This window comes from Serinus canaria, chromosome 12 (genome assembly GCF_022539315.1).
Source record: "Serinus canaria isolate serCan28SL12 chromosome 12, serCan2020, whole genome shotgun sequence".
In the NCBI taxonomy this organism is placed as follows: domain Eukaryota; kingdom Metazoa; phylum Chordata; class Aves; order Passeriformes; family Fringillidae; genus Serinus; species Serinus canaria.
The window spans coordinates 14,077,466-14,094,373 of record NC_066326.1 but is presented as its reverse complement, the minus strand read 5'-3'; the positions used below and the strand labels follow the sequence as shown (position 1 = coordinate 14,094,373).

Genomic DNA, 16,908 nt, shown 5'->3' with positions numbered 1-16,908 from the left:
CCCGATTGGAAGCTTCCAGTCGGGGCGCGAGGTGGCTGCTGGGTAGAAGACGGGCGGTCCCTTAGGCGCCATTTTGTGGCGAGGCAGCGAGAGGGACTGTGCGGGTGTGCTTGGCGTGTGGTGCCGGATCGTGCTGTGCCGGGTGCCTGCGGATCCTGGGCGGCGGCATGGGCTCGGACAAGAGGTAAGAGGCGGCGGGAGGGCGAAGGGAGACGGGAGGAGGCGGGCAGTGGTGGGGGTCTCGGCGGGCGTTTCACGCTCTGAGCTCGGCCCGCTGTGCCGCGCAGGGTGAGCAGGACCGAGCGGAGCGGCCGCTACGGCTCCATCGTGGAGAGGGAGGACCGCGACGAGCGGGAGTCCCGCAGCCGGCGGAGGGATGACTACAAGAGGTCCAGTGAGGAGCGCCGTGGTGACCGCTATGATGACTATCGCGACTACGATAGTCGAGACTACGACAGCCGAGACTACGACAGCCGCGATAGCCGAGACTGCCGCGACTACGACAGTCGGGACTACGATAGTCGAGACAGCCGAGTCTGCCGAGACTACGACAGTCGCGACAGCCGCGATTGCCGAGACTACGATAGCCGAGATTGCCGCGACTACGACAGCCGGGACAGCCGAGACTACGATTGTCGGGACTACGATAGTCGGGACTGCCGAGACTACGACAGTCGCGATAGCCGAGACTATGATAGAGACTACGACAGCCGCGATTACGATAGCCCCGAGGTGAGCAGGTCCGGGGGGCTGGGGCCGGCGCTGCGGGGCGGAGGGCACTGGGAGCAGGTCGGATCCTGGAGCGCTGCCCGGGGCCGTGCGGAGCAGCCACGGGCCGGCGGGCAGTGTCGGTGCTGCCGTCCGTTCGTGCGGCACTCTGGGCACACGCTGCGGGGAATCGCGGTGGCTAACGCTGGGCGCTGGCTTCCAGAGGGAGCGGGAGCGCAGGAACAGCGACAAATCGGAGGACGGGTACCATTCCGATGGCGACTACGGCGAGCACGACTACAGGAACGATATTAACGATGAAAAAGAAAGCAAGACCATCATGTTGCGTGGGCTCCCCATCACGGTTACGGAGAACGATGTGAGTAGCCGGGCAGGGCTGTGCCTGCCTTGCCCCCGGGCAGGGCCGTGCCGGGAGCGGTTGCTGCCATTTTGTTGAGCGCTGCATCATGGTGGCCCCTCTCCAGCGCTGTCGCGCTGCCATTTTGAGTTCTGAAAGCATTTAAACTCCCAGTGTTAAGTAATAGAGGTCAGTTCAATGTTAATCAGTCCCTTTAAAACAGAACGAGCTGTGAATACTCGTTTTTTTCACGGATGCTGTCCCTAAGAGTGGATTTTAAACTATCTGCTCCTTGCTGCTTTTCTGTATGGGAGGAAAGAGGCAGGTTTTTTTTTTTGCTGCTTCGCCCCACTGCAGGGGGTGGGGAGCGGGACAGAGACAAAGAGGTGACAATCACCAGTTTTTCTGGTCTTTATCGAGGCCAGAACTTGTGACCGATGGGGTCACACACAGTCACCGAGCTCCTTAGCCGAGCACAGCCTCGCACAAAGCTGCTTTGTGTGGGCACAGCTGTGGGAGTCAAAATGGCTGCTGCCGAGCTGAGGGAGCAAGTAGTAACGAGCTTGGTGCTTGCTTGTCTGACGTATTTATTAAAAAGATGTTTAAAGTTTAAGGTTTTCTTATGTATGGTTACTTTTTAGGGCTTTTTTTTTCTTACTGGGTTATTTTGGTTACCAAGCTATAAGCACACAAGTAATATTTGAGGGATAAAAGCTGAGCTATCCCAGTTTGTTTTCAGTCAAGACTCCGCCTCTGCCTTAAATGTGTATATGCCTTAATTCCTAACACAGAGAATACATTTGCACCATTTCTACAACGCAGATTTTTTTCCTTTGCTTTTTCTTTGATTACTTGTTACCCTCCTGATGTTGAGGGTTCCTAATCACCGTACACTGCTCTAGCATTTTCATGAGTGTTTGAAATCAAGTGTAGGTTCCTGCATACAGATGAGGCAGCCCAGTCAGACATTACGCAGAACACTTTAGAACAGTTCTTGTTTCTGAGATAATGATGTAGCTCTACAGCTGTGCAATAACTGTAGCATAATTTATAGGAATGTTTAATTCTGGACTCAGAACTGTAGACAGTGCATCTTGGAATGTAGAGTTGAGTTCTTAAGTTAACATTACTTCTGGTTGTGTACACAGTTCTCATTTTTTTTCTACATTTTTCGTAAGAAAAATTCGCTTGCATCTCTGATATTATTTCCAGTCAGCATATAAATGGGCAGCTTTAGCTAAGTTTTGATTCTGCTGAGCAGCCCTGTTGCATGTAATGAAGTTTGAATTCTGTGAGAGCTGCTGAAAAACCTTGTGTCTTCTGCTCTAGATTTGAAAAATTTGTTAGTGTTTGTTTTTCCTCCATGCCTCTGCACAATGGCTGAGACTGCCTGTGCCACAGCAGCTTTGTTACACCAGAAGAACTGACATGTCTTCAGCTTTTTCTAGGATGACACATTCGTCACAAATCTACTTTATCTTGAAAAACCAATGGGCGTCAGCTAGAGGATGAGATCTTTAGTGTGAGGCTTAGGAATACATTTATCATGGAGCCTTGCAGTGCAGGCTTCCTGATTTTCATTGCTAGGAGCAAAGAGTTTCTAGACATGCAGGAAGAGGGATATCAGCAGTGTTCTTTTTAAAATCTTGGGATCATGCACAGAGTCTTTGCCAAATACTGACCAAATAATCTGGATCGTGGGGATTCAGGTTGTGGATGATTCAGTGTCCTGAGTGAGGATTACAGTTGGTTTAGCGTGTAGCAAAGGATGATGTGGACTTTGATGCTCATTAGTCCCCCGTTGGGTTCTCAGTAAATGTTTTCTTTGTCTTTGAGATAGTGTTGAAAACATTGTTTTGTGTATCTCTTTCATGGTACTGCAAGGTAGGTGGTTTCTGTGACTTCTCTCTGCCAAGCTATGAAAATTTTAACTGTTGGATCAAAATCTCCTGCAGATTCGTGAGCTTATTGAGTCCTTTGAAGGTCCTCAGCCTGCAGACGTGAGGCTGATGAAAAGAAAGACAGGTGAGAGCTCTTAATCCAGTTTTTGACATCACCTTCCTCTTCCCCAGCCCAAAAGAGTATCCAGAATTGTCCCCAAACTGCAAGCACATGCAATAAAAAAAAAAAAAAAAAGGTTTGCCATGGCTAAGGAATGTGGCTTTTTGGAAGACTTAGATAGCTGGTCAACATGTTAAAAGAAGTCTGTCTACAGGGGGTTTTGTTAACAGGTATTGGTAAGTAATAATAGTGTAAACCCATTTAATAGTATGTAGTGTGTTGCATGGTTACCCTTAAACATGGATTCAGATCGAGTGAAATGTAGCCAGTTAAGGCAGCTTGGTTCCTTGCCATGGCAAAAAAACGAGCAGATCCCAGCAGTTGACGTCGCATTTGTAAAGCTGCTTTGTCATGAAGTAATGAAGCAGTTGGAGAGAGATTCACCTGTTTTAAAGGAACTGACTAACACAAGTATCCCGTCTATATCTGAATGCTGTCTCTAGGTGTAAGCCGTGGTTTCGCCTTCGTGGAGTTTTATCACTTTCAAGATGCTACCAGCTGGATGGAAGCCAATCAGGTTGCTTCACTCACCAAGTCTAGATATTCCTGAAAATGGAACAAGTCTGTACAGTTTAACAAGAAAGAAAAAAAAAAAAAAAAGAAAACATAGAGGTGGAAGGAGTGGTTTGTTCCATTACAGTGATTTAAAGAATAAAAGCTTTGTATATATTAAAATTTGTAACATATAAGATAAAATTAGGAGAGAAAGTTCTACTTTGGTAAAAGGTGCCATTGTTTTAAATGACTTGGTTTCCATTTAATTGGCTTATGAAGATTTGGCTGGTATTTGTTAAAAAATCCTAGCTTATTTTCACTTGATGTTTCCTTCTCTGTTATCAGAGAAAGAGCCACATCTCTGCATTGCATTGGTATTAACCGTGAAAGAGAAGTGTCAGTTCTTGGCAATAATCTGTTACCCCAGTTAAAGAGGGGGAACTGGCTCTTTTAGAGAAAAAAGCATATTCATTTTAACTAAATTAGGCAGACAGTGAGATCTCACATCTGTTAGGCTCTGTATTTTGGCTTCTTTGTTACTATGACTTGATAAGGAGCCAAAATGCAGTAAGAATCCTCTGATTTGTTTTCCTGTGAAATTTTCCTGTAGCACTGTAAGCAGTTTCACTTGCTTTTGCTAGTTTTCTGAGTATTCATAACCTATTTTAACAACAGAACTTAAAAATACTCTCAAAGTGAGCAAAGTGTCAAATCACGGATTTTTTTCTTGCACCTGAATATTTGATGCAGCAGTCCTATGACAACATTATGAATGTTCTTCTGCTCTGTTGATGTAATAAAGAAATGGCACCATCATGGGATTCATGGCAGTTCCAGCAGTTGGAAGTTGTCATATGCCTTGTGCTGGAATAGTGTTTCATGTGTTCCCACACTATGGGTGAGATCCCCAGCCAGAGAGCAGCTTTCAAATTCTGTTTTCCTGACATGCTGCTCAGTAGGGCAGGTGGCTACCGTGGAAAGGCCAATACCAAGAAATTAATGCTAGGCATATTTTCAGAAATTAATTTTTTTTAATATATACAAAGCTGTACTGATGCATAATTTATTGAAATATACTCAAATTCACTCCAGTAAGCAACCACCTTAGTAGTAGGGAAAACATAGCCTGTCCCCAGCAGCCGGGTTGCTGACTGTTAGATGACAGAACGATGTATTGCAACTATGCCAGCAGCCTTGTTTCTATGTGTGCACATCCAGTGAGTGCTGGGCCCTCCAACCCTCCCTCCTGCCGGTAGGAGCAATGGCTTTGCCCTGTTCAGTCGTGCAGAATGTGAGAGCCTTATTCATGCTACATGCTAGATCTGTGTCGGACCCTGTTACCAGAAAAGCCACTGGTCCTGACACTGTGGTACCTCTGCAGAAAGCCAACCTGCTATAAAAATGGTTCTGCCATTGCAGTGTCTGGGGTGTGGCCTCTAATATGCACTTCTTCACATGTGCTTCCACCTGTTTGACCAAAATATGTTGAGAGCCATATTTTGAAAGGTCATTCTGCATACCCACGCTTGGCAAAGCGTGAGGCTGAGAGTCAAGGCTTCTTAGTAGCTGTAAATTCCTAACTCCTCTGAAGTCAGAGTGAGAGGACATGCTGAAAGCATTATGAACTTTTCCTACCCCTGGAGAAGCTTCACATGCAGTCTAGTTACTCATTTTGGAGAGCTCTTGCCTGAATGAAGAACACAAACCTCTTGTGCAGGCTTCCAATTGAACTGATGCAGTAGTGAAATGAAACCACTCTTGAGTTATGTTTCAGTTGATGGCACTTGTAATCCAGCCTTCAAGAAGTCTAAGCAGGGTCCCTTTGGGAGGAATTACTCAATTTTCAAGGGGACACTTCTGAAGTGTGCTTGGAAAAGTAAATCCAAATGTGGTTAAAAGGTCTGGGGTGTTCGGAGTAGGGGACGAAGTGAAGCAGTCACCTAAGGACATGTTTAAAAAGTCTCTCAGTACTATACCAGAAGTGAATAGAAATGTGGGGGCAAAGAGACTCCTAAAAAATGTGTTAATATGAATGCAGCAGATTAGGACTCTGTCTCCTTCGAGACACTTTCTGGTTCCATGTCAGCGTTTAGTGTTTGGCAGCTTTTTCTACACTCCCTGATTCTGTTTATCTTTGCTCCACATCCCATTCTCTTACTGCCCTCGTCCTCCTCTCTGCAGGATTGGATGGGCAGGGTGTAGGTGGCGGTGGTTGTCCTCCACATCCTCCCCATATGTTGTCCATTTAATTCAGGAGCACTGATTCCTCCGAAGGGTGCTCTGCCATGGGAAAATGGACATGTGTGTCTTGATACAGGAATAATTGAAACCACTTTTTTTGCAGAAAAAGCTGGTGATCCAAGGGAAGCAGATTGCAATGCACTACAGCAACCCAAGGCCTAAATTTGAGGATTGGCTCTGCAACAAGGTACAACACATGTTTCTGTATGAGAGTTTGTCTTACTCTAGAGTTCACCACTTGCTCAGTTGTTTTAAAAAAGTGATACCTAAGTCAAACCTGCTCCTGTTCCCCATGAAGTTAACTTATTCCCAGCATGTGTTCCCTTCTAACGCTGCTTTTAGTGGCTATGTTGTGACTATGCTTGGGATTGTAAGCCAAAGACTATACAGTTTAAATAACTAATTTGGCATGACGAGGGAGAAAGTAACTGGGATGTTCTGAAAAGCAGCTGTAGTCCACATAAGGGTGGCTTTTGATGTTCTGGATTATTCTGGTGGGTTTAGCTTTGTTGTGTTACTTTGTGTGAATGTCTGGGTTTTGTCAGTATACAGCAAATGCAGTGTTATTAAAATTACCCAAATTCTTACTGGGCTTCTCTTGTTCTTCACAGTGCTGCCTTTACAACTTCAGAAGGAGGCTAAAATGCTTCCGCTGTGGAGCGGACAAATTTGGTACGTTACCATCATCTCTTTCATGTTCAGTTTGTGGGAAACTTTCTGGCCTGTGTAGGATCCAGAGTTCCGTGTAGATTCTAGACTGGCTTATGAAGTACTGAGCTTGAAGTGAATGAACCATGTCCTGACTGAAATATTTTCTCTTCATATGAAGATTCAGAACAGGAGGTACCACCTGGGGCAGCAGAAGCCGTTCAGTCTGTGGATTATTACTGTGATAGTAAGTGATCTTTGACTTACTCTAGAATGTGAAATGTAAACACACATACTAAAAATCCTTTCTGTACCTCAGCCTCCCAGCTGAAGGACTTGAAACACTCTGCAAAGCCATGGTGTGCACTGCTAATGTCATCCTTGTTCTCCTCAGCCATCATTCTTCGAAACATTGCTCCTCACACCGTGGTGGAATCCATCATGACTGCCTTGTCTCCATATGCATCCCTGGCAGTCAATAATATTCGTCTCATCAAAGACAAGCAGACTCAGCAGAACAGAGGCTTTGCATTTGTGCAGCTGTCTTCTGCCATGGTGAGGACTTTACTGCTGTTCTGGAGAGAAACAGCTGGTTAAACTCCTTCTTTCCCTTGCAACATATAGAGCCCTGAGCTGTCTGAAGGACTGTCCCGTTTCAAGGAGTATTGATGGATGCAGTCTGTCAAAGCTCATAATATGTAGCTGCAGTTTGAAAGGTGGTGGGATGTTGGGAACACGTTGAAAGTCTATTTTGGTAACAGAGTTCTGTTCTGGATTGCAGCCTAGCTTCGTGCTTTGATTGCAGAAGTACTGCTGTGGGATCATACTTGGTTGACAGGTTCTAAGATCTGGGGCATTCAGTGTGGGAACAGCTGCATAGAGTTAGGCTTCTTCCACGTTGAGAAGAGAGGAGAAGGCAGATGTTGCTCTTAGCAGCATCCAGTGGGAGGGTGTAAGAAACAGCAGAAACATTCTCAAGGATGCATAAGGAGAGGACAATAGGGAGCAGCCATAAATTGAAACACAGGAAATTGCAGAGGTATGAGAAAAGCCTCCTAAGTTTCAGGGACGTCATATGCTGGCATGGGATCCATTAAGGGCAGTGAATCTGTTCCTGGATGTGAATCTGGGGGATGTGGTGTAGTGGTGGCTGGGTTAACCATTGGACCTGATTTTAAAGGTCCTTTCCGGTTAACCTGAATGATTCATTGAGTCTGTACATAAAACTTGAGCAGCAGTGTGATCTGTTTGAGCCTGCTTTAATCAGAGGAAAGGTGGTTGGATTAAAACAGGTGCCTAATCTCAGTTTTTGCTGTTGTCCCATTTGGAGTAGTTTGTGTCTTGATGAAGCTAAGCTTCTGGAACTTATTTAGTACTCTGGGACCCAGGGAAAGGCGCAGTATTTTCACATGGGCAGTTAGGGCTCTCACTGTGCTCTTCTGCATATGTGTAATGTGAGGACATGGAGGTGTTTTTACATCTTTACCTCTTTTCAGTGGCTCTGCATGAAAAGGTGGAGCTTGGGGGACTTCTGAATCCCCCTCTGTAAACTGCCCTTCATAATAATGAGTATTTTTTTGTTGTAGGATGCTTCTCAACTGCTACAGATTTTACAAAGTCTTCAGCCACCACTAAAAATTGATGGCAAAACAATTGGTGTTGACTTTGCAAAGAGTGCCAGAAAGTGAGTGTGACAGCAGTCAATTGCATTTTTGGTTTTTGCTTTTTTTTTTATTCACATACCCACCCCTTCCCTTTATATTGGATGGTTTCTTCTTGTCACCCACGCTTTTATTAAGCTTATTCTAGCTCCAAAGTTTTGCTTCCCATAAATCACTTGTGTTGCATGCATCCTGCTCTTCACTGCAAACCAGGATAGTCAGAGCAGTGTTCCCCACACCCCTGCTTCCATCGTCTGAAGATAACACTATAACTGTTTGTGTGAACAGCACATTTGTTCCCTTGGAGACCTTTTGACTTGTTACTGACTCTACAACAATGAACCTGAAGTTCCTTTCCTTGCCCAGCAATGTTTTGGCTCATGTTATAAAACATTCCGAATGTTTTATAACTGCCGAGAAATCTGTGTGTGAGGGCAAACTCCACATCCTTGCTTCGGGAGACACTGCAGTAAAAAGCAGTATTTACTCAGGTGCCTGATTTTTGTGATTGCAGAGACCTGCTTCTCCCAGACGGTAACAGAGTCAGCGCCTTCTCTGTGGCAAGTACAGCCATTGCTGCAGCTCAGTGGTCATCCACTCAGGTATGATTTGGAGACTGTTACTCATAGTCCTGCTTTCCTAAACATGAAAGTGCAGACCACGTAATTGCCCTGCTGACCACCTGCTTGGTTCAGTTGTTTGATGGCAGATTCAGCCATGACAGATCTGGTCTGCACACAATCAGTTTGGAGCCTAGGCAGTAGGGTGCATGAAATTATTTAATTATTTGTTTACCTCTCCCTGACAAATACTATATTTTTGAATTTCAGCCACAGACTGGAGAGGGCAGCACCCTTGACTACAGCTATCTCCAGTCAGGACAGGATGGATACTCACAGTATGCTCAGGTTAGTAGTAGAGATGGTGCTGTAAGCAGTAGGTTGTCATAGATTGGTTATGCAGATTACTCACCTTGTGTTGTCATTCATTTCCCTTTACAGTATTCCCAGGATTATCAGCAGTACTACCAAAATCAAGGAGGAGTGTTGGACACAGACACAGCTACCATATCAGGTAGTGCTTCCAGCATCTTAGAAGCAGTTGTTTGTAATTACAATTTTGCAATAGTAATGCCTGTTTTTGTTGTTTTGCTGCACAGAAGACTTGGCTTATTTTGCTCTCAGGATGTCTGAATGAGGATGAATTACTAGAGAGCTGTAACATATTTGTTAAAGTGGAATATCTCATGCAAGATGAGAGCCTTAGTTTCAGGCTGTTGATAAAGGTCTTGAACTTATGCTAGCAGTGTAAGCAGCTCAAGCAAATGTTCAGCACTAAGAGCTGTAGAGGCCGGGAATTGCTGACTTTGGGAGCAGAATGTTTCCTCCTGAAAAGGAAACTATTCCTTGTCTGGGTAGAAGATAACCACTGTGTATCTATCTCCTTTAGAATGTTTATTGCCTTCTTTGGTTGCTGGAGCTGGAATTAGTAGCTGAAACTATAAACAAAGTAATTTTAGCCCTAGGATGCAGTAGTTTTACAAATTAGTTTGCTTATGCATTGCTGCTCTCTTTTGGCAGGAGCTCCGGTCACTACAACAACAGCTGCAGTCGTATCCCAGAGTCCTCAGCTGTATAATCAGCAGACAAACTCACCTGACTCTCCGGTAATTACAGCACTGATGAGTCCTTGCTTTCAAAGCCTGGGATATGTGGCTTAGCTGTAGCCTTTGATTTTTTAAGTGGGTGGTACAGCAAAGCCTCTGAGTGTCCGTGGGTTAGTCACAGTGTTTGTGGTCATAAGTCACCTGCCATTTCTTCTCTGGGATGGTTTGTTCTTTGCTAAAGGTGAGTGCCAAGCATGCTGGTGAGGAGGAGTTAGCTGTCGTATGCGTAGGGTGTGCTGCTCATGCCTTGGCTTGCTGTCCTTGTTTTCTTGGTGACAGATTTTCTAATTGAGGTTTGTGGTTTGGGTTTTTTTCAGACACAATCAGCACCACCTACCACTAGCACTCAGGCACAGGCAGCTCCTCCGACTGGCGTAGTGCCTGGAACCAAGTACGGTAAGTGCTCGGGAGCTGCTCTTGGGGACAGGTTTCTGTCACTGTAGCAATAAAACTCAGCTTTGGCCAAATGCTCCATCACCCTGTCATGGTGAAGCTGCCCCTGGAGAGCGTTGGCTGCATGGGTGATTAAGAGCCCTTTACAGACATGTCTGCCGTTGTGGCTGCTATAATCTCCGAATTTTACCTAAAATGTAGAAAGATACCTGTCTGAATTCGTCTGGAACGACCATGTCCCACGCTTTAATTTTTTTACAGCTGTCCCTGATACTTCCACCTACCAATATGATGAATCTTCAGGATATTATTATGATCCTATAACAGGGCTCTACTATGATCCTAATTCCCAGGTAAACACAAGTTCTTCCCACATGTCTTAACTGTTAAGGTCCATTAGTTTCCTATCTCTCATCATATGAGTGACATTTGAGGTGCACAACATACCAAATGTTGCAGATAACTCTCAGCAGTGTGTGTAGGGCTGGGACTTGATTTCCCTCTGGTATAGCCCTGCATTTTTCTCTCCTTTTTCCTTAATTTTCCTCCACATTTGGCCCATATAGGATTAGCACTTGTCACAGCCACTGTAACTGAGCTATTTCGTTGCGGAGTGCCCAGCAAAGTGCACCCAGCTCTGGGCTCTGGTGGGTCATCTCTTGGGAGAAGCAAAAGATTCTCCATAGTGCTGTTGGGCAGAACCACCTGTGTTTTGGGGACAGAGGCTTCAGCCACTTCCTGCCTTTCAACTCCTCTGTGGAGTATACAAAACTTGTTTGGACTCTACAAAACGCCTTCCCGTGTGGTGCAGTAGTGTGAATCAGCTTGTTTGGGTTCTCCCGTGGACATTGAGCTTGTGTGAGGTGTTTAACTGTCTGCTTCTCCTTTCCTCTGGCAGTATTACTACAATGCCTTAACCCAGCAGTACCTGTACTGGGATGGCGAAAAGGAGACCTACATGCCTGCAGCAGAAGGTGTCACATACCAACAGACAGCTACCACAACCACCACCAAAGAAGTGAAAGAGAAGAAGGAGAAGCCTAAAAGTAAAACAGCCCAACAGGTAATGGGATCATAACTGGGATAAAGTCTTCTCTGTGGAACGGGATATTTCTCCTTTCTCATGAGAAAGGAAATCCTAGGTTATTCAGTGGGGTGCATGCCTTCAGTTTGCAGGCACTGTGGGGGGCTGAGGAGAGGTGGAGTTGGCAAGACTTCAGTGCAGAAATAAGCTCTGCATAGGAGGAGTGCTTATGGAATCCTGCCAGGATCAGTGGGAGTATAACTGAGCCATCACATAGAGGATTATCTTGATAAGAAGGGTTTGTACAGCAAAAGCAGCAAGCTGTGTTCTCTTTGAATGCTGTATACAGGGAAACACCTGCACTGCATCCAGTGTTCTGTGGTTTAAAAATAAAAGGTAGTGGGTTGACTTGTTCTGAAACTGCATGTGAGATTAAATGAGTGTCAAAAGAGATTGATAGCTTTGAGAGGAGCTCTGTGAGCAAACCACTCTGCATTTCAGATTGCTAAAGACATGGAGCGCTGGGCAAAGAGTTTGAACAAGCAGAAAGAGAACTTCAAGAACAGCTTCCAGCCACTGAGTACCAGGGAAGAGGAGCGGAAGGAGTCAGCAGCTGCAGATGCAGGCTTTGCCCTCTTTGAGAAAAAGGTGAAGGTGCTGGCATGGTGTGTGGTGGGGTTCCTGTGACAGAGAGCTCTGTGCTCATGGCATTCTTGTATCATGCAGGGAGCTCTGTCTGAACGGCAGCAGATCTTGCCAGAGGTGTTGAAAAATGGGGACGATGAAAATCCACTAAAGGTGAGTATGGTAGAGGAGCTCTAGCCAATACTTGCTTTCAGACCTGGATTTCCCTGGCATTACATGTAAAAAGTGCTGATGATTGCAGCAGTATGGTGCAAGTGCAGTAGGTTGGGTAACTGAGATACACTGAGGACAGCTGTGATTCTTCTTAGCCTTGAGCTCAGTTGGGGTTTTGAGGTTTCTACATAGGCTGTACTTAGAAGTATTGTTTGGCTAATTATTTGGAACTGTCTTGCAGCTGTTGTGATATGTACTTGTTTTGAGTTGCAGTGCTTCAAAGTGTGGGCCCAGTACTTAATAGAAGAGGGACCCTGCAGCAGAGGTGGCAGAGAAGGCTTAACTACTTAACGCCTTTGTTTCAGTCTTCACTGCCAAGGCCAGCCCTTAGGAATCTGTGACCCAAGGGAATATGAGAAAAAGAGCTAGCCCTGTGAGAGTGACTGAGCACTGGAAGGTTTCCTAGAGAGACTCTGGAGTCTCCTTTCCTAGAGATGCTCAGAGGTCATCAGGACACAGTGCCAAGCAGTATGTGCTAGGGGCGGACCTTGCTTAAGCAGGAGGGTTGGACTGGATGACCTCCAGTGGTCCTATCCAACCTCAGGCATTCTGTGATTTCATCCTTAGTAAAGGGAGCATGCTGTTCCTCCTGTGATACACATCTGCAGCCTTTGTTCCCTCTTTGTGCTCTCTGAACTGTGGCACTGCTGCACTCTCCTAATGCTGCCTTTGCTTTTCAGCGTGGCCTTGTGGCTGCCTACAGTGGTGACAGTGATAATGATGAGGACTTGCTGGAAAGAATGGAGAATGAGGAGGAGAAGCTGACTGACTGGAAGAAGATGGCTTGTCTGCTGTGTAGAAGGCAGTTCCCAAACAAAGATGCCCTGATTCGTCACCAACAGCTGTCTGACCTGCACAAGGTAGTTATACTATATAGTGAGGAAAATACTCGGGTTGTCATAATTCGGTGTGTAAACCAAAACCATGAGGCATGTTGCTGTTTGGAAGACTGGTTCTCTTAAAGCAAAAATCTGCAGGTGGATATTTGCTCTCCCAAAAGTCAGCTACTTAATTTAAGAAGAACTGTTGTGTGTTTCATGTTGTTAAAGTGAATCTCCCTTCTTGTTTCAGCAAAACATGGATATCTATAGGAGATCAAAGCTTTCCGAGCAGGAACTTGAAGCCTTGGAGCTGCGTGAGAGAGAGGTCAGTGTTGAGATGAGTAGCTAATGGAAAACATATGCAGGTGATCTGTTGAGCTCTCCTTATCCTGACACACGTCACTTGAGATAATCCTTGTAAGCCAGCCCTTTTCCAGTCAAGGTCCAGAGCTGCCCTGTTAGATGGAGAGAAATGTCCCACAGATCTGGCTTAGCAAGGAAGGCTCATTCCCCCTCTAGCTCAGGGCTGCCAGACTGGGACTAGAAACCTGCAAGTCTCTTCCTGCCCCAGTGCTGGTTCAGATGGTGCTCCAGGGACTTGAGTCTTGGGCTCTGCTGTTGGTGGTGATAGAATTAGTGGGCTGCAGTCTACAGCATTCTGTAGTAGCTGGCATTCATCTGATTCCCATAGCTCAAAGCTGAACAAAAGTGTCTTGACATCCATGCTAACTGTAGTTCTTTGTGTAGATGAAATACAGAGACAGAGCAGCAGAGAGGCGGGAAAAGTATGGCATCCCCGAGCCGCCGGAGCCCAAGCGCAAGAAGGTCTATGATGCAGGCACAGTGTACGTATCTGAAAGGTCCTCAGCAGCTGCCTCAGTGCACCATGAGCAGTGGGGGTGGCTTGTTAACTCTTTTCTTCCTTCTGCAGGAATTACGAGCAGCCCACCAAAGATGGCCTTGACAACAGTAATATTGGGAACAAGATGCTGCAGGCCATGGGCTGGAGGGAAGGTTCGGGCTTGGGAAGAAAATGCCAGGGCATCACAGCACCCATTGAGGTAACTAAAGACAGATGTCTCCTTGAGGAGGTTTGGTGCCCTTTCTTTTTTCTAGTTTAACCAGAAGCCCTTGCTGTTTAAGAGCTCTGAAGGAATAAACTGCCAGCCACTGCAAAGCTGCCTCTTATTATCTTGGCCCCTGCTCATGTTTGTCCCATTGGATGCTGAAGCAGAGGCATGGCTGTGCCTTCCTCCCTTTGGCATTTGACTCCTAAGACCCTGTGGCCCCAGTACACCAGAAGAGGCTGCCCTCCCTCCAGTTGTTGTCTTTCCTGACCTTGCCATGTGCTCCAGCTTGTGCTGTTAGGAGCTGTTCTGTACAGTTGGACTGGGGCCAGAGTAGTGTGGGATATGGGGTATTACGTGTGCTCCAGTCTCTTGGTGTCCATGGTGGTATTTATGGCTGTAGAGATCCCCAGGGAAGCTTGGGAAGCTGGGTGAATTGATGGGATTTTTGGTGGTGGCCTCGTGGTGGTTTGGCCACTTGCTGCAGAGCTGAAGCATCTCTCTTCTCTTGCAGGCCCAGGTACGAATGAGAGGAGCTGGCTTGGGAGCCAAGGGCAGTTCCTATGGCGTCTCCACGGCGGATTCATACAAAGACGCAGTGCGGAAAGCCATGTTCGCTCGCTTCACGGAGATGGAGTGACCCCTCTGCCTGCAAAGCACTTCTTGTTAGCAAGAACTGACTGTTAAACTCCATAGCCTTGGTGACCTGGCTGTATCCTGGCTTTGGTTTAGAGTTGACCATTTCATTCCCTTGGACGTTGTTCCCTGCTCAGCATGTAACAAACACTTCCATGAGCAGATTGTTTGAACTGACTCAACTTCATGCTGGAGAGCTCCTGGTTAGACCAAAGGGGATGGCTGATCTTTATATGGTCGTGTATATAGTGTAATGTATTCTGTGTTCTAGCATGTTGTCCAGGTGCCGCTCCTGCCCCCCTGGAGCAGCAGCAGGACCTGTTAGCTGTGCTTTCAAACTGTCTCTGCTCTCCTTTTGTTGTATCGTCTGTGTTTTTTTGGAGAATTTTCCTGTACATTTTGTATGATACATCTTTGTATAGACTTTTTGAAGACTTTGATTCTAGTTGCCAATTTGGCTCATTTCCAAATGAAATACATCCAAAAATTATCCTATTTCTGTTTCTCGGTGGGTGAATGAAGAATTAAGTTGCCAATGCTACTTGTCCTTTCTGTCATTCTGCTTCTTCCTTGATGAGACTTCATCCTGGAGTCTCCGTTCCATGCAGCTCTCCACTCGCCTCCCTCCTTTCATCCCTGTGCTGTGCCTTGTTCTCAGCATCTTTCTCACAGCTCCAGCATGGATGGTGGCTGGTGCAGCATCAGATCTCTCTGTAGCCCTTCTTGCCATCACTGTAGGAGCAGGAGAGGTACAGCAGCAGTGTGTGCACTTGCCCAGGAGCCCTCGGTGTTAGCTGCTGGCCCTTTGGTGGGCAGGGAGGGGGGTGACATATGTGGCACCTCTGGGCAGGTTTGCATGCTCCACCTCGGCTTTTGGGGTGCCTCGATGCTGTGGGGGAGCTGCTGGCTGGGTGATGGGAGGATGAGGTTCCCCAGAGGTGTCCTGCAGCTGTCCTGTTACTGCCTTTCTGTTCTCTGCCTGTGCTGTGCTTTGTTCACACTCCTCTTCACAAGAGCCTGGATAATCAGAGCCCATCTCAGCCCTGAGCTCTGCCTTTGCTGATGCTGTTGGCTGTGGGTCTCGCTCAGCCTCCACACAAAGCTGAGCCAGCAGTGGGATTTCCTACTGTCCAGGTGGATATAGGAAGGGCTAGGATGAAGCAGGAGCAGCTTCACCATTCGTGCTTGGTACAAAACCCTTCTGAGGGTCAAGGCCAGCATCCTCTGGCTGCTTTTGGGATGGGTGAATCCTGCTTTGCTGGCTGCTGCAGCTGCACCTCTCCCCCTGTTGCCCTGTCAGGCTGCTGCCTGATTTTTGAGGGGTGCCTGGCTTGGGATGAGTCAGGCTGAGGAGTGCCACCACCCCTGCATCAGGACCTGGACCGCTGGGCTTGGGGACCCTGCCAGAGTGGCTGGGCCCTTCCACCAGGTGGCAGGAGTGGCCCAGCTTGACAGTCTGTGCCGGGCTGCCGAGCCTCGCTGGGGCTCCAGGGTTCTCCCTGGCGTGTGACATTCCCTCTTCGGCTCCACAGAGGAAGCCGGGTGGCTTGAAACAGCCTAAAAGTGACGGCTCCCTGCCCCAGTTTCCCCCAGGCGATGACAGGGAAGGCAGCCCTGGTGCACTGCGGTGGGGCCGTATGTGCCTTTGGCAGCCTCCCCCCACTCCCTGTGTGTCCCGGCTGGCCCCACTGAAGTGCTTTGCTGCTCTGGGCTGTAAATGGGGGGGTTTGTTTCCCAGCAGGTGGGTTCAATGGATCGATAAAGTGCATTTGTGTAGCTCAGCTTCTTCCCAGCCCATCGATCCCCGTCCCAGTGCATCCTCCTGATGAGGGGTGATGCTGCGGGCACGGGGGGAGGGCCTGCAGTGGGCACGGCAGTGTTCTGTCAGATTCACTCCTTTGCCACAGCCAAGTGCTGCCCCAGTGCCAGGAGCTGAGCCAGCCCCAGCTGATACCTCCTGCAGAACAGTGGGGAGCCAGGAGCATGCCATGGGGACACAGTGATCTGCTGGTGGGGATAACTGCTAGAAGGGAATGCCCAAAGCAGGGTCCCTTCCTGGGGCAAGGCTTTAATAGGTTCCTGGGCTTGCAGCCACCTGTTCTTGTGGCAGGTTAAAGCCATGGGATGGGTTAAAGCCCACTTTCCTGGGTTAAGGCCCTGCTGCTGGGTGCCCAGGGAACAATAGAAGCTGGGGAGAGGGGAGTTTGCAGTCCCCCCACTCCCAGGCAGGCCCCTGAACCCCATGCCAGGCGCTGGAGCAGGGCATGGAGG

The 16,908-nt window shown here is 47.4% G+C and overlaps 1 protein-coding gene across 1 annotated transcript; it reads left to right on the top strand.

The window, feature by feature from the left end:
• Nucleotides 1–22: 22 nt before the first annotated feature.
• On the top strand, nt 23–15,132 carry RBM5 (RNA binding motif protein 5). The gene is made up of 24 exons (XM_009099531.4): nt 23–184; nt 288–732; nt 932–1,087; nt 3,022–3,091; nt 3,571–3,644; nt 5,967–6,050; nt 6,475–6,535; nt 6,693–6,758; nt 6,906–7,066; nt 8,098–8,195; nt 8,687–8,774; nt 9,003–9,080; nt 9,174–9,246; nt 9,753–9,838; nt 10,156–10,234; nt 10,493–10,584; nt 11,130–11,294; nt 11,757–11,903; nt 11,982–12,053; nt 12,794–12,973; nt 13,185–13,259; nt 13,682–13,779; nt 13,866–13,995; nt 14,516–15,132. The coding sequence occupies exons 1-24, from the start codon at nt 168–170 to the stop codon at nt 14,639–14,641; spliced, it is 2,721 nt and encodes a 906-aa protein (XP_009097779.1). The 5' UTR covers nt 23–167; the 3' UTR covers nt 14,642–15,132.
• The last annotated feature ends 1,776 nt before the right edge of the window (nt 15,133–16,908 follow it).

Coding starts and splice junctions, on each gene's coding strand:
- RBM5 (XM_009099531.4), top strand. Junction 6,759..6,905: donor TGTGGATTATTACTGTGATA/GTAAGTGATCTT, acceptor TGTTCTCCTCAG/CCATCATTCTTCGAAACATT. Junction 13,260..13,681: donor TGGAGCTGCGTGAGAGAGAG/GTCAGTGTTGAG, acceptor TTCTTTGTGTAG/ATGAAATACAGAGACAGAGC.